Consider the following 23,504-nt stretch of genomic DNA (forward strand, 5'->3'; position numbering starts at 1 on the left):
TTCGGTGTGAAACCATTTTTATTGGCTTCCAGTGGTAACACTTGAATCTTGTGTGTAGCAGCCCACCCACCGGTACATGTAGCATCAACCTCAAGCCAATCAGCAGATTTGTAGCCTGTGGCATCATTCGGTATCAGCGAGTGGGGAGCAGACACAAGTGAGGCAATCTAAAGACAGCTGATGGAGCAGAAAAAAAGTCCTGCAGCGAAACCTTCGTCCCTCTGATTCAGGATCTGCAGCAGTCACATTGTGTCACTGGGACCATTAGAGGTCAGTGTGCTTGGCCTCAGAGTCAGGTTCTGGTGAAGAAGAGGAGGTGTTGTTCTCAGCGACCGCTGAGGAAGTGGCTGGCTTGTACGCCACCTGCTCATCTTTGAACGGGCTGTCTTTGGCGGGGGAGAAGCGGAACTCCTCTGGTACCTCATCGTCTGCCTGGGCCTTCTTATAGAAGCCCAGCTTGGCCAGCAACTCGTTGATCTCTGAGCGGGTCATGTCAGACAAGGCGATCCTCTGAGGAAACGCACAGAGAGCCTTTAAACTACAAACTACAGTGGTTCAGTTCTTACACAAGCCAGGTCGTATAATCATGTCTTCAAGCTGAAGCCTCAAAGGATGAAAGTTCAACATCAACAGTATTGATGACCCTAAATATAAGACATCCCCTCTTTTTCAAGATCCATTATTAGGAAAATATATAGCAGACATGATCAAAAGTATCAGTGAAATATATTTGTTATATTTAATTAATCATACTCCTTAGCTGCTTGATAACTGCTTTAGCGGACACAACTATCTTCTTATTGGCAGCTCCTCTGTTTGCTAACTTAGCCAAATTTTAAGACACCTTTTCAGACATTTTTCCAAGTCACTGGTGTGTGAAACCCTTGAGAAGTCACTAGATGCCACCTGTCGGTTTGCATGTATAAATCTCTATACCTTAAATAAATTGACTTTTTTTGTAAGGGGGAAAAAAAAAAACATCTTTTTTTCAGGTCAATATGGGATATTCTCAAAACTAAATGCATGGTCATAGATGACCACAATGAATGGCACCTGGTATACTGCCATCATTTGCCATACTGTATATACACACACACACACACACCATAAAATGAATACAAATAAACATGTTACATTGATCAATCTAACAGTGAAGGTGTCAAAGACAAAATTGAGTATTATTGTCTTTGTAAAAGCACCATTTTTACGAGTTTAGTGACATACTAAAGAAAAAGCATAGAACTTACATCCAGCTCCTCGTAGTAATGATTCAGTAGGACTAGCTCAGGGTCGGCCCCAGGAATGTGCTTCATCACCAGATTATGGCTGAAGTGAGCATTGGTTAAGAACTGGCAGACATTAGATATTGTACATAAAATAGTCATGCGTGATAGAACATCAATTTGGCCTACGATCGGGCGATAGAATTAAAACCTCACTCGTAATAATGCAATCTAGCCACAACCCGCAAAATTGAGAGTTACGAGCTGCAAAGCATCGTCAATGACAGAAGTCAATGTGGCTGAAAGCCAGCAGCCGTCATTTGGACTCTGTTTGGATTTAAGCTGTCCGACCATCAGAAGAAAAGTATGCTCTGCAGAACGTGTGGGGTAACAATTCCGCAAAAGAGCGGTAAGGCCACCTATTTGTTTTACCACCTCAGAACTTTATTTACCGAAGTACTTATCTAACGTTCTCTTATGAACTAGACACCAGTTTTTCCTGTTCTCTGTATCTTGCGTGTCATTTTAGAATCAAACACTAAAATGAGCTGCCTTTTGGAATCGTTTGCACAAACGGCAAAAAATGTATATTTTAACAGTTTGGCCTTTCTTAGGGCCTAGGAAACCTGTGGTTCTATTATCATTTATATGCCCAAGAACATATCATGATATATAACGTTATCACAAGAGGCTGCATGATATCGTCCATCCCTAACAGAGTTGGATACATACACGCTGGGGACACCTTATTAGACACACCTGCGATACAAAATCATATCGTCCAGAGACCCAGAAAAATTCAAGTTGCATTTTTTTTCATTTTGGGTGATAATAGTTGGCAGAAAACCTGTTTTTTCTTTTTGTTAAAGTAAAGTTTGGCTTCTCAAAACAATATGCGTTCAAAAGAGTAATGCATTTGCATCATACAAATGTCTCCTCAAAAGACGCTCGCATCTTCATCCGCGATGGAGGACCACAATATCATGTTTACGTGTGTTCCACAGCGACAAGTCACTTCTGATATAGCCCACTGCTGATGGGCTTGTCATACAACTTCATGTCAAAAAATCCTAACTATCCCTTTAAAAATGACTGTCTAATTACAGTCGTCCGTCGCCACATCGCGATCCTAATTTTGCAGCTTCACTCTCACAGTTTTTCAAAAATATATGAATAGATCACATTGTTTTGTGGTTGAATGCGGCCTATGCATCTTTAAGCAAATGTTATGTAATTTTGGTCTCAATTAAGCATTTTCAACCATAAAAATGGCTCATGAACTAAAATACAAATACATAGCAATCAAAACATGCATTCAAAATGTGCTATGTAGTATTCTACACTGGTCACGAGGTGTCAGTAATGTTACCGTAATGTTCAGTGAAACATACTACTACTACTAATAATAATAATAATAATAATCATAATAATAACAACAGGGGTTTCTGTTGCGGTCGTAACCCACGCCAAGTTAAAACTCAACTCTGAACCCCCTCCGTCACATCCTGTTCTCCACACATCTGGAACACATTTCCTGCAAAGCACACAAGTCTTACTTATGCCTTAAAAGGCTTACTTTTTCTGATTATGTCTACTATTTTGGGTAATACGAGTGTAAAGGTGACCCTAGGGGTGTTAGTTCATATTTAGAGGGCTCTAAAAATGTTAAAATCCGTAAACACCATTGCTACAAATATATTATATAAATATAATGATCGGAATCGGCAGCATGACCCTGATGGTTACCTTATGGAGCCGCATGAAGGGGTGCTGAGCAGCATGATTTGTGTAAGGTTTTGTAAACGAGGATGCAGCATGTGTCAAAGGATACTAAAGAGGAATATCCTGGACCACAAAGGCTTTGACCTGTAGACAAAAGTGGACCATTAGGGACATGTCTACCAAACATTTGGCACATTTTCCACCACAACTTACCTCTCTGAGCCTGTTCAGTTGTCATCCACCACAAGTCTGAAAAGAATGACGTTAATGATTAAAATGGTTCATGAAATGCAACATGGAGAGCAATGCATGTACTGGACATGTATTTGCTTCATCATGGAGTGATGCCGATAGTATTTCCAATGCTCGGTGGAAAAGACGCCTAGCCTAAACCTGCTTTACAGAAAAAGGACACCCAGGTATTGAGTTGCAGGTGTGACCATCACTACAATAGTGATAGATAACATGCTTTTGTTGCATTATGGCGTCACCCTAAGGCTACACAGTATTTTTTTTAAATGGAGGAACACTCCCTCCTACTTTTTATTATCACGTCTTTGCACTTCAACGAAATATGTTGCATTTTGGAGGTGGCCGGATCGATCCAAATATTGATATAGGGTCGAGACGAGCTTGATGAGATCAACATTTTCCAGTTTCCTCTGTTTATTTTCACAAATATTTGTGTGTTTTTGCTGTGTTGTTCAATATATTGCTTAAATGGGGTTTACAAACTCTGGGAACAAGTTCTTGGACACAGGAGAGCGTTGAACGATATGAATGAGAGCCAGTAGTAGGTTTATATTTGTAGTATCGCCCACATAACAGCGGTCTTTAAATTGGTACCAACGTTGCCGCAGCTGTCTACGCATGCGCACTACCGCATCCATTTTCATAATCGCACTAATATGTTTGCAAATGAGCAAGAAAAATGATTTGAGCCTAAGTGTGACGAAGTTCTGTACCTCCACTCTGGCTCGAGCCAGTCCGTCCATCTTGTTGACGTCCACCTGGTACGAGGACACATACTGAAGGACACCAAACAGCACAAGCAGCCACATGGCGACTGGACCGGAACCTGCTGTGACCCAACAGACACCCGAAGCAGATGTCTGAGCAGTGCAGCTGACGATTAAGGCCACAAGATGAAAAAAAAGGGAGGATCGCGCGTGGCGACGTCAGTTCCGGACATCGTGCCACGTCAAAGGTTTCAGCGGTTGATACAAGTGGGCGTGCTCAGGAGGCTTAACAACAATGCAGCAAAGACAACAAGCATTTACGGTTGTTTCACCGCATTTACTACATACAGGGATGACTTGTGTTATCTATATGATCTTGCTGCAAGGAATACACTAGTAATTCACTATACTATACCAGTTATACACTACCTAATAGGCGTGAAACCACGTATCGATAATCGATTATTTTCAGTTTTCTATGTTTATTTTCATGTCTTCGTTGTGTTGTGTTGTTTATACTGTTGCATGTTGATATTGTTATATTTATACATTGTTTATATGACTGTGTGGCCAACATGCTAACCACTAGACCACCGTGCGGCCACACAGTAATTTGAATCACAGAATTTTGCCACATGAAAGCCGAAAACTACAACATTTAAATGACATTTAGACCCCCGAGTTCTTTCCAACTTTTTCCACGGACTAGCACGTTACCAATACGGGTTTCATTAAACATATTCTACAAAAAAATCAATATTCTTCACAATTATGAGTTAAACTGAATGAGATTTGTCTTTCGGTCCGAAAAAGGGGAGTGGTGTTAACTGTCATTCCCTCACGGCTCATGCACAAGCGCATGGCAGTTGTGTGCGCGCACATACACGTGCGTTGCCTTTTCTTGCCCGTGAGGTTGTATACGGCGGAAGTGGTTCCACAAACCCAGGCTTTGTACTCAAGACGCAACTCCACAAAACCTAACATCCGCAATCAGACTTAATTGGTCCCGCGACGGTGGTTATCAACTTACTTTGTCAATTCCGGTTTTACGCGAAAGGGGGCGTTTGACGTCATATTCCTCTACTTCCGCCGAAAAGTGAAGCGATACCGGCCAGCGTATTTTACAAAAAAATTGTACGTAATTATTATGAAGAGTTCCCAAAAGATTATGACTGCTAAAAGCAGCACTGTCGCCTCCAATACAGCGAGGGAGGACTGCTGGCAAGCCAGCATGCAGCGTGTGAATGCGCAAGATGACACTGATTATTATAAAACTGTACCCTAGTATTTTCATTTATCAACGCTCAACATTGCACAAATTTGACATATTACAACACTCCCAAGTAAAAAAGAAATACACTGAAGCAACCACTTTCGTTTCTGATGTAATAGTTTCATGAAATATTTTAATCTGCTTTATCTCTTTGTGACCACGAGGTGGCAGCGTTTTGCGTGCTTTGGGGCGACGTTTTAATTGTTTTTCCTTTTTATAATAAAACAAGTGTTTTAATGCAGTTGATTGATGCCTCAGAGTGTTTATTCCTCCAGCAAATATTGTACTATAAGAAGACTAACTGGCTGAGTACTCACGCAAGGACTCCTGTGACATTTACATCATTAATTAATGTTATTAATATTTCCTATTGCGTGAAAATATCTAACGTATTTCCTCCGCTGAAAATCGATCTCGTTTATAGATGAATAATATCATCAGGGAATGCTCTTTAAAAAAATGTCCCATGTCCCCTGGGGAACCGAGGTTCTCAATAAATGGTGACACCATATCCGAATTAGTTAAAACAGTGAAACAGTGGCACTTTCATAGCCCGTTTTAAGCTGAAAGCCTGGACATAACCTGATCCCGACCAGGCTATGAGCTTAGCATAAGTTACCATGGTGATAGAGCTGCGTTAAAAGGGAGCTACCTTCGCTGAACACACAAGTCTGGCTTTCCACTCAACACAACTCGCTAACCCACTAACTCGCTTCGCAGAATACCCCCTGCGTGTCACGTGGGGTGTGGCTAGTGACTTGCATGCGCTGAGCAGGAAGAGGGCGGGGCATCTAGGTCCGAACGGTATCGCCCCCGTGGCAGCAGCCAACCATAACAGACATTACCTTTAGTTAAAAAAAAACACACAACCTATGTGTCTGAATCTAACCAGGATGTTTTTTTTTATCATGTATTTCTCCCTAGTAACCACAAAGCGGCAGTGTGGTTTCATGACAACTGTATGTTACCTTATCGCAGTCCAAGTCCCGGCAGCCAGCGTTCAGCTCAGTAGTCCAGACAAACGAAAGCCATTTGTTTGAGTGTAGTACTCTCGTCAGACTGGAAGGTCTCACGGTGCTGTTCAGTCGCATACGCTCAGTGTCCTTCACGGAAGCTCTGCTCTGAAGGACACACGGTGACATTTGTGTAGTGTTTGTCTCTTTAAGGAGCGGGAGGAGGCGTTGTGTGTCGGAGCGATGTAGCCTGCTTGGCCGTGTGGCCCACCCCACCTGCTCCCTCCGGCCGTGGACGACAGGAGCTGGGATGCCGATGCTGTCATCAGGAAATGAAAGTTAAACATTATCTTTATTTGGAAGATATTTTGGGGGAGCACATCTTGTTAGAAGTCTGCTGGCTCGCTGAAGAATTGTCAGTTTTTTGAATCCTCACCCAAACCGGTAAGTGACGAGTATAAACACCCACAGGCATGCTTAGGTCTGTATGTTGTATTTTGTACTGTAACAGTACCTGTCTTTTAAAATAACATTAGCAGTGTAATGTGTTGCATTCATTCAGCCATACACACCTTAACACCTGACCCATAATGTGCCCATGTTTATACACCTAATTAATATATACACACTGCCAAAATGTAGCAATGCATCTTCATTATGCTCAGCCTCTAGGTTTTTTTGCCCACATCTCACACACTCAGCAGCCACCATGATGGCAAAACACTGAAGTAAAATGATCCTCATCCTCTCCTGTCCAATCATTCCAATGTCCTTGAAGCAGCTCCCTAATTAGGCCACATGATTATGTTCCTCCTTGAGACATTTGTCATACTGTATCTTTCACAGTATGCAAATGAGCTCTGACCCAGGGTCACACTGAGGGCATCACTCGACGCTACAGATGTGTTCACACTGGGCATGTTTGGGTGGGGTATAATGAACTCCGGTGCAGTTGCTCTGCTGGGACGGTTTGGTTGGTCAAGTGTGAACGCGATCATCCGAACCCTGGTGTGCGGCAAACAGGTCTTGTAAGTGAACTCTGGTGCAGTTCGGTTCACTTGAGCTCAAATGTCAAAGCTACACAGACCAAAGACGCTGACGGGTGTTAAAAAGACAGCTAAAAGCATGTAGAAATTACGAATATGAAGATGTCCTTCAGTGTGTATGAGACAATGGCGCTCTTTATAGTCTATTTGCTGTTCATGAATTCTGTTACAGTATATGAATTATTAGAATAACCTATGTATTTAACCCAAAAGCTGTTGGTTTGGAATAGTTGCATCGTGTAATATGTCACAAAAACTGCTCAGTCAAGTCCTTACTTTATGCATATGTTTTTCACTTTTGGTCCGGTAACAAAAGTACAAGTGGGAACGCTAAGAAAGCTGCACCAATGTGTCTTTTTTTTATCAGAGTACTGAAATACAAATGTTAGTGCAGCCAAAGTGTTGCATATGTACAGTAACTATGCTCACAAGATGTGCTACATTGGCATCAGGGTCGAGAAGGCTCACTGGCAATTTCTGTTCTGCACAAATGCAGTGCTGCTTTGATATTTAGTGAGGAAATTAGATCGCAATGAGAGTGCATGATTGTGTGTGTTCATTTTAGTTGAATAGGCCCTGATTATCACTCACTCACTTCCTGTAGACAGTGTAAAGATGTTGCACTACTTGTGCACGACTTGTGCAACACCTTTGCTTCAGTCTTGACAGGAAGGAGCATGTAGGCCAGGCGTGTCCAAACTTTTTCCATTGACGGCCTCATAGTGAAAAGTCATAGATGTTTATTTTACACTTTGATATTTGTATGTTTTTAAAAAATATTTCTACCATGTGCCGCAGCCCAATAAAAAAGGAGCTGCCGGCTGCCAACGGGCCCCTGACCGCACTTTGGACACCCCTGAACTAAATGAAGAATGAAAAAACGTGTTATACTAAAAGCTGTGCATTGGTTTGTAACTGTTAGGCATTGGTGTAATGATTGTTTATTAAAGTATGAGTTATTGAATGATTTACATTTTACATAAAAAAGTGGACGTCTTGCTTTTGTTCCTCAAAGCGTACAACTTGTCAATGTTGTGTGCTGCCTGTGTCACTGCTGCTACTACTCCTACTACCACCACGACAACAACGATGGTTGATATTTCCCCACACAAACATTCCTTCTCCTCACGATGACCGCATTTCATTAACGTTATGTCAATTTTTGTGAGATTCCACATCTTAACAGTAGATTCATTTTTTTATTGGCCAATTCCACATTTCCATTAACGCAGCAATCACAGGGTCCTACGCATAGTACTCGCTTGCAGTCTTGCGTATCGTATCGTTGGTTCCACCATTTCTGGTTATCCTCTGCAATTTTTAAGACAGTAGCTTCACCTAGTCACCAGTTATGTACATATTATATATGCAGGCCACAGTCCATTATATTTTTAGGCTTTGACACGGGACAGTTAAAAATTGATCGCAGGCCGGGCCGTAGTTTGGACACCCCTGATGGAGGCAATGAAGCGTCTCCGCTTGCAGACATTAGCATACACTTATTCGACTCATTACACTACCCTCATATTACCCTAGCTCATGTTTCAGTCGGCACACATGCAGGGGATTTTATTTGCCATTGTCGCAATGATATATACTTATAGTCAATATATAATTTGATACATTTTGTACATTAAAGATGCTAAAATCAATTCAATTTAGGTTAAAATATGCTAAGCTGCCAGGACAAAATATTGTATATATATTTTAGCATTATGTTACAACTGACAAAGCAGATTTGTGTAATACCTAATAATATCTCTTATTCATAATTAATACATTTTATTTTTAGAGTATACCACGGGCCAATAAAAAAATGAACTGCGGGCCAAAAATGGCCTCTGGGCCACACTTTGATCACCCCTGTTGCACATAAACTTTTAAGAAAGTGCAACAATGCAGACAAGTGCAAGAGTTACGTGTGAATTCTCATTTTATTTTAGGAAATGCCTCGTTCGCCGCCCCTCTACTGAACAATGCCAGCACGCTGTTTTTGTCTTATCCAATTGTCTTTTTCCCTTTGCATATTTCACCGGAAGGCAACGTGTTCTCAAAGATGGAAGATTGTCCCCAGGCAGGTTATTCTTGCCGTAAAGACAAAAACATGTAAAAATTGCGGGCTTTCTAACAGTAGTACATGTATATACTGTAAATTTGACCTGTATTATCGCATATTTATATATTATTACAGACGTATGGTGAATGAGATGCTTTTTTCTTTGGAAAAATCTGCCCATTTTCAGAAAAAAACAACCAAAATAAAACAATAATTTTCCCACCATAAATGCTGAATCGCGAAGTGTCCTATACTGTTACACTGAGTTACATTGAGTGCCGTTCTATGTTGATATTTCTCGCTACATTTTTGCATCATTATATTTTATGTTGTCAGCAAATGTTGACTGTTGAATGTCATGACAATATTTTTGACATCCTGTTGCTGGAGCTATGGCCTGATCAGGAGGCTGAAGCCTCACATGGGGCAGAGTGGTGCTCAGGAATCGGCGCTAGGACCCGGAGGCAACATTTCCAGTTGTGGCAGCATGTCATTAGTCTGGAGGTCAACATTAGTGTGGGCTTCACAGGGACGTATGGCCCCTAGAGGCTCTGAATGCCAACGCTCTCCTTGGCTGTGATGTCAAACATTAAACAGGCGATGTGTACCGAACATGATAGGCACTGAGCTTGAAGGCTACACATGCAGAGTGTGGCTATTACTGTAAACTCATACGTACACCCCGAACATTCTACAGTAATGTAGTGCTTCTCTCATAGTAGGGCAGGCTCCCCGAGGGAGCATGGAGAGGTGTCGGGGGGCTGTGAGTAAAGTTGACTTGGAAATTGTTTTAAGTTGCAGAGGTTATCTCAGCTCTTTTTTTTCACCTGTTTTGATAATCAGATGATTGTATGCAGAATCCTGGTGTCAACAAATCATTTGTACTCACTCAACGCATTTGTACAGATAAATAAATAATTATCAGGTTCTCAATTTGTATTTCAATTCATGGGTGCTTGAAAAAAATGTCTGGGGAGGCATGGCAGAAAATAATTGAGAACCACTGGTGTAATGAGCTAATTACATAATAGTGCTCAATTTTGGAGTCTCGGAATATTATATTAATATGTTTATTATTGTCGCTTGCAATGTTGTAGAAAGGCACTCACTGAGATATTTGTAATTTTTACATGCAACTAAAGTTGTAAGTGCAGTTCTACACTGGAATTTATGGTAAAGTACTATCATCAGATTCCGCAGGTTATCTAATGAGGAGTTTTCATGAACTTCTAAAGATGTCATGAAGAAAAATCATCAGTAGTCATTTGAGCTAAACAGGACAAGGTGGAGCTCGCTGTACGAGTTCCTCTACATCTTCTCGGGCTCTTGCTTCCCTCTAACCCTCAGGAGGGTGCATGTAAACACCATGACACATTTGTTATTATCAAATTGTTCCGCTCTCTCCTCTGCGGACGTGAGCAGAATACAAAATGCTAATCTGTCCTGACTGTTCCCGGTGCAGATTTTTTTTTGCTGTTGCTCTGACATACATTTGGGGAAATGCATATTTGTGTGTGCGTCAGGAAGATGAAGTGCTCTGAATGTTAATTTTATGCCATCATAAAACGTACTATGGCATCTACAGGATTTACCTTTCACTGACCTCTAAATTCTTACGTCTTTGTGTTCCTTCATTATGACCATCATTGTACATACAGTGACACCTGTAAAAATGATGCTGTTCCAGCTCAAATGTAAAGATTAAGATTTAAAGTCGAGCTCATAGGAAGCGATGAAATATGAGATAATCTAGTTCAGGCTTGAGGCTGTCTTCATAAAACATCATAAACCTTTATTAACTGTGCAGTCATTATTTTAAGTTGTAAGTTAGGTGATAAGTTTTAAAGTAATATTTGAGCATTCCTAATTGTCATAAAAGTGTAAAAATAATTTAACCACTGTTAAAGGTACTCTATACAATTGGCTCAAGACTGATTTTTTACATTTTTTTATAGAGCTGCTCGATATCGGCTGTCTCACTGATTTGTGACGTACCAGTATTGTCCACTACTTAATTACCAATACCAATATCAACCAATTCCAACATAGGAAGCAGCAGGTCACCTCTCGTGAATGAACACATTATGCTTCGTTTGCTGTGATGCCACTGGATGCATTTCACAAATAAGCAGTGTTTGTGCAAAATAAGACAAATGCAATATAAAATGTTAGTTATAGAAAAATGTGCCACATTTATTTTTAACATTTATCCCATCAAGAAGTCGTTAAAAAAATAATGACTAATAACTAACTAAAATAAATAACATGCAACTAAAATAACATGCTTTCCTATTATCAGCAAGTAAGATAACTAACAGTAAGAAAGGTTACTCTTAATAAATTACAAATAAGAATCCAATTAAATAATGCTGGCAATGGTACAATTTGGAAAATTGCACATTTCTGAGTGGCACAAATATCCATATAAGAACAAAGTAAAGCGCAAAGTATGAAATGCTGGACGAATACAATCACTGAAATTATAAACTGGGCCCATTCAGCACATCAAGCATGAATGCAGCATAAATACAACATAAGTAGATTAGAACTATGAAAGGAAGACGTCTTAACCTCACATAAGCAGAGCTTTCATTGCAAATTGCATATTTACACTATAAAGACAAAACTTGTAAATAACTCCAGACATACTGAGCTGCCAAGTTTTTAACTGTGCACGTATGAACTGATTTTTATGCCAATATCGGCTGATATTATCGGAGAGTCCTAATTTTTTTTCAACCCAAAAATATAAGAACACCAACACCGGTTTGCATATGTTACCAATAGTGGTTTAGAAGACAAGATTGTACAAAAACACAAATACAAGTGAAACTGCATAAAAATTGTTGTGAACCCACAGCTCTCTGGTATTCGCACACAAAAGCAGTCTTAGAGAAGCAACCAATAATTTCAATAATTTACTGTCATGTTGTTACGATAGGCTATACATTCATTGATAACTAACACGAGGAGCCAAACTTTGCTAAATCACTATCATTAGCTGACAACAAACATAACTAATGTGCGTGCGTGTGTTATGCGTGGTGAACTTTACATACTCAAAGCTGGAAGACACCTAGTCTGTCTTAACTTGTCTTAACAGTGATGAATAACAGGTATAATGCAAAGAGATCTGCTATTTCAACATTTTTAATTGTCACACAAGTGTAAAAAGAAGTTAACCACTGTAAACCTAAAAACAAGAAAAAAAATCAGCTTAGTTCTAATGTTTAACGTGCATGTTGGCTCTGGAGTATAAATCAACTTTGAAAAATAGGCACAGAAAGCCTAATAAAAACAAAATACAGGTGTGGAATTAATCAGGGTTCTTCTAAGGTTCGCTGATGTCATTTAGGACTGTGGTTCGAACTTTTGTCTTGACTTTTTTTTTTTCTCCAAAATGTTGGTAAAATTCTGAATTGGATGACATCAGCAGCCTGCTGCTTCGTCATGTAAGAAAACACATTTAAACAGATTGATCACAATCTAATTGTTGCTGGTCATTGATTCATGTCATGTGTCATAGTGTGTTATTGTGTGGCGTGGCGATTTCACTTCTATCACTGGAGATGAATTGAAAGCAAAACATCATGTAATGAACATTTGTTGTAAGATGAGAGTGAAGATGGAGCACCAGAGTGAAGGGAGAGAGGGGATGAGAGACAATAAGGGAGGGGGTGGTTAAATCATGGAGAAATAGACATTGCTCAAGGGAAGTATTTTATACTGCGAAGAAACAGAATGGTGTCACTAAACTGGGATGTCTTGACTCAACTGTTCCTCTATCTCTGCTCTTATCATTTTAGACCCACCCACTCCCACGTGAGCATAATTGCCCTCTATTGTAACCCCTGCCTGTGTAAAAGCCATACATGGAGCATAGGAACACGTTGTTCCCAGACAAAGAGAAAGCATGCAGTGCGAGTCGGAGAGAGAGAGACTGCATGTGGACTGTTGCTCTCTGCATGAAAGTCATGGTCTCCTTTTCTTCAAGGTCATCAGCCCTGTTTAGTTTTTTTCCAATATAATCACATGGACAGGAAGAAGAGTTCATGCTTGCTGCATTGTTTGGTTGTAGACACAGTAACACTATGTGACACCTAGTTCCACACAAATAAAAAAACATGGAACAGATATTTTTAATGCAAACTTACATCATGCACACCATAGACTGATGGATCTGGCTTAGGTTGTCCCAGTTGTCCTCTTATGCGAGTAATTTTAAAGATAGTGTTTAATCCTACCCTTTCTACACGTCTCAGCAATTACTGACAGTTTGTTCATTTCCTGGGTTTAAATGTTACCATTTTCCATTTTTTAAATTGGATTTAACAAATGGGAAATTGGATTTATTTTTAATGGCATCTTTTCCCATTGTTGCATGTCTGCAGTGTGGAATCTCAAGCCATCTTCATTATCATTGTCAGGTTTGTTTCTTAAACTTGCTGTTGCGCATACATCAATTGTTCAGATTTAAAACCTTTTTTTACAACATGGGATCGAATTATCATTCTAGAATGGAATTAGATTTTGTCTAAATGAGCTTAAATTCCCTCCTTATTGCCAGTCTTGCTGCAGCTATGTGCCTTGTACTGTCGACTTGTGCTGTTGTGGCTCATGCAAGTGCCTCCTTTTGTGTAGTGTGTTAGTGTGTGTGTATCAGGTGCTCTCAGCTGATATGAAGTGACTGAGCATCTCCCTGGTTACTGCAGGGAAGGCAGACACATTAGGCAAAAGGAGACTGCATGGTACAGTGTGTGCCGGACTTATTTTCTCATGAAAGGCACCACGAAATATACCAATGCTTCATTGTTATTGTATGCTTTTGTATTTTTGTATTATATGTTATTGTACATGTATATGCCCTTTAGCAAGTATTGCTGCGGCAACACTGTATTTTCAAGGCTTTAAAACAGTAGGAATTAGAACAGTCCCAGCAGCGGAGTGTCTACTGACATCCAGTTGGGTCAACACATTATTGGGACAGTGAGGTCTATCGATTGCTTTCATTTGTGGAAATTTGACAGTGGAACCTCCAAAGATAAACATCATTGATTTTGAAGTTATTCTAATTTCAAAGCAGTTTTTACCGCTATTTGATATAATCAGTTCAACATCTAACTGTCACCATCATAAAACATTTTTTTAACCCTGTTGGAACATTTTAAGTAGAACAAAACACATTACTGTAATTTATGGTTTCCCTCAAATTGCCGCTAATAATTGTATTAAATATATAAGCCTTAAAAAACATGCTCAGTTTTGGTTGACACTGTCAGAGAGATGTTCAAATAACATATATGAAATGTATCTGTTCAAAGCAGAATGATGAAACTCTTGTATTAGATTTGATCAGACGGTGCAGGTGTACCTAATAAAGTGGTAGATTAGGAAAGGATGATAGGATGATAATGAGAGCAAGATGCTTCACTTCCAGTCTGTCAGAAAGAAAATGTTCTGTTGTGTTGTTTTCTGTTCAATTAATAAAATACAAGTGTCTTTTTCTTATAGAGATAACAGGAAATGGAACAAGACAACATGAGCCAAAGCCAGATGCCAGCAGGAAACCCCACTGGAGTGGAGGATTCAGTAACATCGCAAACTCCTGCTCCAAATCCATCAGATCCAACACGTGAGCCCACGGCTATGCCGCCTGCCGTTATTGCCAGGCCTCGTCGGCCCCAGAGGAGTGCCAGAGTAGAAAGTTCCGTAGACATATCCGAACCCAAAGCTGAGCCCACACCAGTGGATAACCAGGGCCATTGTGCTCCTGATGGTTCAGCAGCAAGTCGTGCAAAGCCTGCTTCCAGTCCCCCAATCAGAACCTCAGGGGATCGACCCAGCATCAAGGCTGGTCCTAAAGGTCCAGGACACCAGGCAGTCAGAGCTGCCTCGGTACCCCACCCACCTGCCAGCAAGCCTCTACCCTCTCACCTTAACCCTCACGCCCAGAGAGCTCTGTCGGTTGCAGGCACTGCTGATACTCAGGCCCACACTGTGGAAGATTTCAGGCAAGTTTCCTGACTGATGTCTCGCAGGACATGTCATAACATGCCTCCACTTAAGGATTGTACTAGATCAGCTTAAGAACATCACCTCACACAGCCACACTCACATGGATGCAATATAGCAACACAATGCTGTACACTAGCATTTAAGTCTCATTGCTGACTTACAGTATCTGTCCTTATAGTATACGTACACTCATCTGAAATGTCATTACAGTTTTGGGGGTATTTTATTGCGGTTGCAATTTGGTTATATTGTGCTGGAAAACTCCACCACAGTGTTTCTTTTGTATTGTTTGCATTCTTTAGCAACATACTGTAATTGCTCATCTTATGCCAATGTTATAAATAGCTCAACTTAGTGGTTCATTCAAGACTTCACAACTGATTTTAGTTATTCAACAGATACCAAAACTGCCCATCCACTTGTTGCTGAGCATTATTTGTGTGCCAAAGTCCAGTAATAAAATAGGTGAGCAGCCACCTTAAGTAAGTTCCAATAATCAGCTGTTAGGGCAGATGCACTTAATGGTGCTGATCACTAGAATCACACACACTTACAAATATAAACCAGTGTCTGTGAGCACACAAAAAACATCTTACTGTGAATAATTGCTCACCTGTTTGATATGATTATATCATTATGAAATAGATTTTTTTTGAAAAGGCAATCTTTACAGAAGAACATTTACTCCTTAATTGTCCCTTCATGAACGTACACACATATACCAGGACATGTGCCAGGCTCGCTATATCTGTTGACTTAACCAGCTGTAGTGCCTAAAATTCACTGGCTCATACGCACTGCAGTAGGTAGTTTGTTTTTTTAAACATCCCCCGCCATGTCACTGATGTGTCGCGATACAGTGTTGTTTGATGAAGGCATTGTCTGTATAGTTTTCTCTGGCCTTAATCATTGCTCCAAAAATCCTGTGGCAAATTACAGGCTAATAGCTCAGAAAATGCACTAATTAGTCATAGTGCCATGTAAGAAGCTCTTAATTAGCACACAATATCAATGAAATTTTCAAAATTGGTGCACAACGTAGTCACCAAACTTATTTGTTCGTAGGCATACAGAACAATGAACAACTTCATGTCCGTGTCCTTTCTTCTGCACTGTGTTCCCTATACCAGGGGTCACCAACACAGTGCCCGCGGGCACCGGGTAGCCCCCCACGACCACATGAGGTACCCGCAAGCCTGCTTTTCATTCAGGTTTTCAGTTAATAATGTGAACACTAGAAAGAAAAGTATTCTGAAACAAAATATGAGTTGTGGATACCAGCATTTTGTTAATGTTCTGGTAAAACAAGCATATTTGATCTGTTTGGGTTGAAATAAGGTATGAAAATAATTTCTACAAAAATAAGTAGCTCGTGGCCATTTTCATTTTCTAAAAGTAGCTCTCGCAAAAAAAAAAAACGTTGGTGGCCCCTGCCCTATACTGTGCAGGCGCTGACATACATGATGAGGCATTCAAGTGCACCGCATAACTCTGTAGTCACCAATGTAGTCACTGTTTTTTTTTTCCCACATACCCCCATGACAATTTGTGTACCGCACTTTGGGAACCGTAAAGTTTAGGTTATTCACAGTAGATACACAAGGAAAGTCAAATAACTCAGCAGTAAGTCGTTGAATATCAGGACAGACAATTTTCCAAACTGACTTGTGATGGTTTTAATAGCGAATTAGAATTTGTGTCAGGAGCACTGACCAATTAACCACACAAAGAGATGCACTTATAAAAATACCATTGTTATTTATGAAATAAAGTGTGCAGCCAAGAAGAAAAAGATTAGGTGATTAGATAAACTCATGTCAGAGTCTTTGCCAACAGGGTGCACATCATCACTTGGAATGTGGGTTCGGCCACACCCCCTGATGACATCACCTGCTTGCTGGGCTTGCATGTCGGCGATGGAAACACAGACATGTACATCATCGGGTGAGTGTTTCACAGTGGCAGCAGCGGTTTCCACGTAAATCAACTTCCATGAAGCATCGTTTCATGTGGATGTGGTCACATCCAGACAATTCTGACAAATGAGCAGTCTCTCTTCATGTTGTAAATGATGATGAAAGGCCGCTCTTCTGTTTGCTCCTCCTGACCTCTGTGCATTGTGTTGTATGTCTCCAAGGCTGCAGGAAGTGAACTCAATGATTAACAAACGACTGAAAGATGTCCTCTTCACGGACCAGTGGAGCGAGGTCTGCATGGAGAGACTCAGCCCCTTTGGATATGTGCTGGTCAGTAATGGTTTTTGGTTAGGAACATGTGCTCGCTTATTAAAAATGCAGTTCCGCTTCTATTCATTATTTGATGGCTCATGAGCTCTCTGCTCTGCTGCTGCCGCTGCCTCGACTCATCTTGTACCCTGAGCAACAAATGGAGTGATGATTTATAACAAGCGTGTAATGTTAGCGTGTCCGCTATCTTCCGCTCTCTGACAAGCTTGTTGCGCAACATCAAACTCTTGTTGTTTCAGTCTCCCTCTGCGCCTTTTTCTGCTTTTAAATACAAATGCAAATACATATCACTTTGAGTTTTCTTTGAAATGGAAAGTGAACTGCAAAAAAGTATTAACGTAAATGCATTATTATTATTATCTATGATGCCTTTTTCAAGCCAAGAGCTTCAGCAAGACCACTGCTTCCTAATGCTCAAAATTGACACAGTGTCATAGAGAAGTTAATTATTTGTCACATTATTTATTATTAGATATTTTTGCCTCCACATTCAATGCTAATATATTTTATTTGTGGAACCTATAAAAATCTGAATAATTGTCCCACTTTCTGTGTTAAAAAAATACTTGCGCTCTTATCATGGGCCAAAAATAGCATCTCTAGTCATCATGTAAAATTTTTTCTTATGGAGTCAATGTCAATAAAAAGACATTTGTCGGTAAAATTTTCACTGACCTCTGTGTTGGAACCTGATTGTACAGTGTTGTCGAACAACTTCTATAGTACATGGTACACATGTATTGTATCATAAACAAGTGGGGGATGACTCATGGGATACATTATGGCCCTCTTTGACCATGCTTCTCCAGATTGATTTAAATGTATTTTGTTTGTTAGTACTGAACATCAAAGTGTTTATGAAACTTTCATTTACCTATATTGCCCATTGCGAAGGCCGTAGACTGACTAATTGTGCTGTCAACTACTTGCACATTGGAACACGCCATGAGAAAAGTCCGAAAAGATGATGTCAGTAGGTACAGTAGGTCTTCTATGACCCTTTTAAACAAAATATTCTGGTTGCATTCTTCATACTGAGAGGTATTTCTTATATGTTGTCTGTCATGTAGTTATATGTACAATTGAAGAAACGTCATTTAGGATGGTGCAGTGGCTACACTACAATGCAAATAATAAACATATTGTTTAATTAATACCATATTACTGTACAGTAGATGTGTTTTCTTGCAGTTCTGGCGCAAGAGGTTGATGTTGTCTGCCACTGTTGGCATGGTAAGCGACGTAATCATCTCTCGGAGCATGAATCAGCTGTCGAGCTGAAACAGTGAGACAAACGTCTCCCAGGGTACTGTTTTATTTCTGGATCACGATGTTGTCAGTGTTGATGGGCCTCAGACAAGAGGACTGATGTCCTTCAGCTATCGTGGTCAGCTACATCAGTTGAATACTGCTGAAAATAACGTGAGAGTGGGTTAGTTGGCCGGGGCTCTCGGTGTGAGGCATCCACAAGGTGGGTTTAGCAGGCAGGATTCTGTTTAATTGGTATAGTGGACAAGTAATAACATGGCATCTGAGGGATTCTACTCTCCATGCATGAACATCAGCCACCCTTACATAGTAGATGATTGCGACCATTATTGATAATTGACGTCAGCAACAGCGCAGATGCTTGTTTGTTGGTCTAAACATATAATTTGCCACGGTATTGCTGAGCCATTAACTTCAGGGGGCTGATGTGTTTAATAGTGTATGAATATTCTTACTATAGAATGGGTTTGGCTGGGATTATTTGCTGTTTTTGTCCTTTGCCATTTCCACTTGGTGCAGTAGCGGTCATGGCCCTGAGCAAGAACGTGCACATTTGTTTGAATTCAAGGTCTTCGCAACATAGTGAGAGCTGTTTCCAGTATTTGGCCCCTCCCATGTACTTAAATGAGGTAACTGAAATATTGCAAACATCATGTAGTATGATACACCATGTGCAGGACTGTCTGTCCCGCTGAAGTACCTGGCTGTCAATGCAAACAACGAAATTGTCTACGACTACATTTCCAGTTTAAAAATTGTGGTTGTGCACATAGAGGGGGGTTTCTTATATTATGAGTTTTTTCTGTAGGCTCGACAGACAAACGTAACAAAAAAGTTGATCCAATTTACAGTTAATTTGAAAGCATTATGCAACGCAAAAACCATTAATCCAGCCAGTAACAACACAAGCATTAGGGTCTTTAGTCACGTGGAAATGGAGAAATGGAAGCCTCCATTACTGGCCACAGGGCATTTCAGGCTCAGTCTGATTATGCTTCATTGGCCTGCAGTTGGGATGAGTGGACCAGTGCAGGAAGGTAGGGGCGGGGGGGAGAATCACCATAAACATCCACTGGGGAGCTTTGCATAGCATGCAAGCAGTTCAGCTATCTTGGTTGTACTTTAACCAGTACATGTGCTAGATTCACCCATCTACAATGTGTATTGTACACTTACCCTTCACAAATGTCAAAATCTGCATAACATAGCAGGGCATACAGAAAGGGGACAAATGACCCACAGACAAGTCAAATTTACCTTGCAAAGCACTTTGTTTCTACAGTGAGGGCTGATTGCAAACAACAGCCCTGTCAAAACCTTTTAACGCCATCCATCCATCCATTTTCGGTGCCGCTTGTCCTCACCAGGGTCACAGGGGTATGCTGGAGCCTTTTGTGCAGACAATGGACTTCTTCCTTCCCAGGCTTGCCCCCTGCCTCTTTTTCATCTCTACAGTGCTTAGTCATTTCATCCGAGCGAACACCTAGGAACTTTGTGGCAAGCTTCTTCCTGGAAGGCCTGGCATGTCTTATGCTTCTCCTGCTTGCTGATGCACATCTCTTTGTGGAGGATGAAGCTGTTGGTGATCGCATTGTCCAGAAGATGATGGAAAACCTTGATGGTCCATCTTCTGGTTTTGCGATGGACTGAACGTGTTCCCAGCATCTGGTCCAGCGTTTCCACTCCTCTCATTTATTTATTGTATTCTGTCACTGTTGGGGACGCATCTCTCCAAATGGCCATCTTCAGTTTTCTGCCAGCATAACACTGTGTGCCCACTGTATAACGGTAGACGGTGGGACAGCGGGAGATTCCTCATGTGTCCATCCACTTTACAAATAAAAGGTCACCATCCCTGATACGCCTGATGGTGCCTTTTTGTGAGCTTTTATGCAGAACATTTTCTCAGTGGATGGTGCCCTGCCTGTGCATTCCACATAGATTTCATTCTTTCATCAAGATAAATGTCCGTCTCTTCTACCCTGTTGTCCTTCAGGTGACCTCCCAGAGGATGCAGGGTGTGTTGCTGCTGGTTTTTGCCAAGTACTACCATCTGCCTTTCCTCCGTGGAGTCCAGACTGAGACCACCCGCACCGGCCTGGGGGGTTACTGGGTGAGAAGGCCACTGACACGGCCCTCTAATTAGGACTGTGTTATGAAACATTCACACTGTAACAGAAACATACATACCTAAATATACACCCACCAGCCACAACATTAGGGCCATCATCACTATGAAATCCAATTTCAGAGCAATTCAAAAATATGCCCTGACAAAGATGATAATATATTATAATAGTATGTTATTATACTATTTTCCAAGCAAAGCTAACCTAATGCTTAATTTAGTAATATTTTATGTGTAAAAATGTAGGTTACATTTTATATTGCAATGCAATGGAGAAGTCTCCATTTTGTTTTTGTTTGGTTGTACTTGATGAAAAGTCGGTGACAATCAGGCAATCACATGCAGATAATTCATCTGCATTGTCGTCATTGCTGAGCGTTTGCATAAATAACTGCCTTATGCAACACTGACTTCTAAGTTATATCCTGCTATTGTCCACCCTGCATGGCAGGCGTCAGCACATTCTAACACACTGAAGCCTCTTTCGTGATTCAATGAGGCAGAACACAGGGGAGAACAGTGGGAGTACATCCAGACTTTTCTTCTTCCCCCTACTGTGCATGTACTGTTGGTTAGTAATGAGGACTCTGACTCATGACGAATAAATTTCCTGTTATACAGCTGTGGCAAAGACACATACCTGTGACCTGTGCACACAATAAAAATACACCCACAGTATCACTACCTTCAATTTCTTTCTCACCATTCTGGCTATATTGATTTCATTAATAATGTTTCTCATAAATGATGTCTGTCTGTGTGTGTGTGTGTGTGTTTGTGTTTGTGTGTATGTGTGTACGTGCACGTGCCACAGGGGAACAAAGGTGGAGTCAGCGCCCGCATGTCAGTGTTTGGACACACGATCTGCTTCCTCAACTGCCACCTGCCGGCTCACATGGAAAACTCGGAACAGCGCATGGAGGACTTTGAGAGCATCCTGCAGCAGCAGCAGTTTGAGGGCCAGGCAGCCTCTGGGGTTCTCGACCACGAGTAGGTCACAAGCATGAAGAACACACAGTGACAACACATGTACTGCGTGCACCGGATAAGCACTAATACATCATTATACTGTATGTAGTAGCTCAGTAATGAAGAATGTAAACAATGTTTGACATACTTTAATGTCTGGCACAGACATACTTTTGTGTGGCACATGTGCAAGTATATGCTTTAGTGTCAAAAAGTGTCTTATTTATATTCACAGTGTGGTGTTCTGGTTTGGTGATCTCAATTTCCGCATCGATGACTTGGAAATGCAAGTGGTAAAAACAGCCATCGACAATAACAAACTTTCCACGCTGTGGGAGAAAGATCAGGTAAGATAATGTTTTTTCATTCATGTTTAAATTGAGTAAAAATAACTTTTAAAAATGTGTTTTTTGCACTGTAAAGATGCCCTCTGTTCATCCCTTTGTGTACAGTAATATAGGAATGTGAAAAGAAAACTCAATATGATAAACATACTGTTGTAAAGACAAAATTGTTGGAATTTTTTACTGTAGCTCAGATTGTGCAAGTACAGTATGCCTAAAGTTATGTACGCTGAGTGTATGTGTTTGGCCACAAGGGGGCATTAGAGAAACCGACACGTCATGTGATAATGCAGCCATTGTGATTCCATTCATTATTATTTCAGTTAAACATGGCAAAGGACAGTGAGACCGTGTTGGAGGGATTTCAAGAGGGTCCCCTCAAATTCCCCCCTACCTACAAGTTTGATGTAGGGACAAATGTATACGACACAAGGTTGGTGAAGCACATGTTTTTAGCCAATGCTCTGGCAACTAACTAACTAACTAACTAACTGTCTGTCTGTTAAAAGGCCCGTACAGCAGCTTTATTTAAATAATTTCAACATAAGGTCTTTCTCTTGCATCTTATTCTCCTCCCAGTGGAAAGAAGCGTAAACCAGCCTGGACTGACCGAATCCTCTGGCGCCTAAGAGCCACAGCCCCTGCTGCCAGCCCAGGGAAGCGTAGTTCTACTTCTGGGCTAACCAGCGGAACCAAAGTGACACAGCACTACTACCGAAGCCACATGGAATATATGGTCAGCGACCATAAACCCGTCTCTTCCATCTTTACCTTGCAGGTGAGACCACCAGACTGCTTCCCTGTGGGAGGGGACACACACTGGCCGGAAAACTATTTTTTGATACACATTAGTTAGAGCTAATTTTATCTTGCTACATTTCCTTTTCACGTGTTCATATATAGCATGTTGGCCACACAGTCAGGAGATCGGGAAGACCCGGGTTCGAATCTCCGCTTGGGCATCTCTGTGTGGAGTTTGTATGTTCTCCCCGTGCGTGCGTGGGTTTTCTGCGGTTTACTCCGGTTTCCTCCCACATTCCAAAAACATGCATGTTGGGTTAATTGACGACTCTAAATTGTCCATAGGTATGAATGTGAGTGTGAATGGTTGTTTGTCTATATGTGCCCTGCGATTGGCTGGCGACCAGTCCAGGGTGTACCGCGCCTCTTGTGCGAAGTCAGCTGGGATAGGCTCCAACTAACCCCGTGACCCTGGATAAGCGGCATAGAAGAATGATGGATGAGTGGATGGTGTTCATATTTTGTGTGTTTTAACTGTCCAGTCTTCCCTCGTTAATCGC

At 41.0% G+C, this 23,504-nt stretch overlaps 2 protein-coding genes across 4 annotated transcripts in view; one reads left to right on the plus strand and one right to left on the minus strand.

Annotated features, from left to right (window-relative positions):
* On the minus strand, nucleotides 1–6,318 carry selenom (selenoprotein M). Its single transcript, XM_054774005.1, has 6 exons — nucleotides 6,146–6,318; nucleotides 3,911–4,026; nucleotides 3,159–3,194; nucleotides 3,055–3,089; nucleotides 1,248–1,326; nucleotides 1–510 (listed from the first exon to the last, which is right to left on the minus strand). Exons 2-6 carry the CDS (start codon nucleotides 4,004–4,006, stop codon nucleotides 265–267), a joined length of 492 nt encoding a protein of 163 aa, XP_054629980.1. The 5' UTR covers nucleotides 4,007–4,026; nucleotides 6,146–6,318; the 3' UTR covers nucleotides 1–264.
* inpp5jb (inositol polyphosphate-5-phosphatase Jb) overlaps nucleotides 6,036–23,504 on the plus strand; it is a 25,278-nt gene continuing 7,809 nt past the window's right edge. The window contains exons 1-11 of one of the 3 annotated variants that reach the window (XM_054774004.1): nucleotides 6,036–6,574; nucleotides 13,039–13,054; nucleotides 13,624–13,659; nucleotides 14,744–15,243; nucleotides 17,084–17,191; nucleotides 17,385–17,493; nucleotides 20,759–20,875; nucleotides 21,705–21,880; nucleotides 22,095–22,206; nucleotides 22,527–22,636; nucleotides 22,783–22,981. In XM_054774004.1, coding sequence (XP_054629979.1) covers nucleotides 14,756–15,243; nucleotides 17,084–17,191; nucleotides 17,385–17,493; nucleotides 20,759–20,875; nucleotides 21,705–21,880; nucleotides 22,095–22,206; nucleotides 22,527–22,636; nucleotides 22,783–22,981 — 1,419 coding nt within the window. In that variant the 5' untranslated portion in view covers nucleotides 6,036–6,574; nucleotides 13,039–13,054; nucleotides 13,624–13,659; nucleotides 14,744–14,755. The remainder of the gene's footprint in view (nucleotides 6,575–13,038; nucleotides 13,055–13,623; nucleotides 13,660–14,743; nucleotides 15,244–17,083; nucleotides 17,192–17,384; nucleotides 17,494–20,758; nucleotides 20,876–21,704; nucleotides 21,881–22,094; nucleotides 22,207–22,526; nucleotides 22,637–22,782; nucleotides 22,982–23,504) is intronic. The other 2 variants (XM_054774003.1, XM_054774002.1) reach the window with 2 other exon arrangements.

This window comes from Dunckerocampus dactyliophorus, chromosome 4, assembly GCF_027744805.1.
Source record: "Dunckerocampus dactyliophorus isolate RoL2022-P2 chromosome 4, RoL_Ddac_1.1, whole genome shotgun sequence".
NCBI lineage: Eukaryota > Metazoa > Chordata > Actinopteri > Syngnathiformes > Syngnathidae > Dunckerocampus > Dunckerocampus dactyliophorus.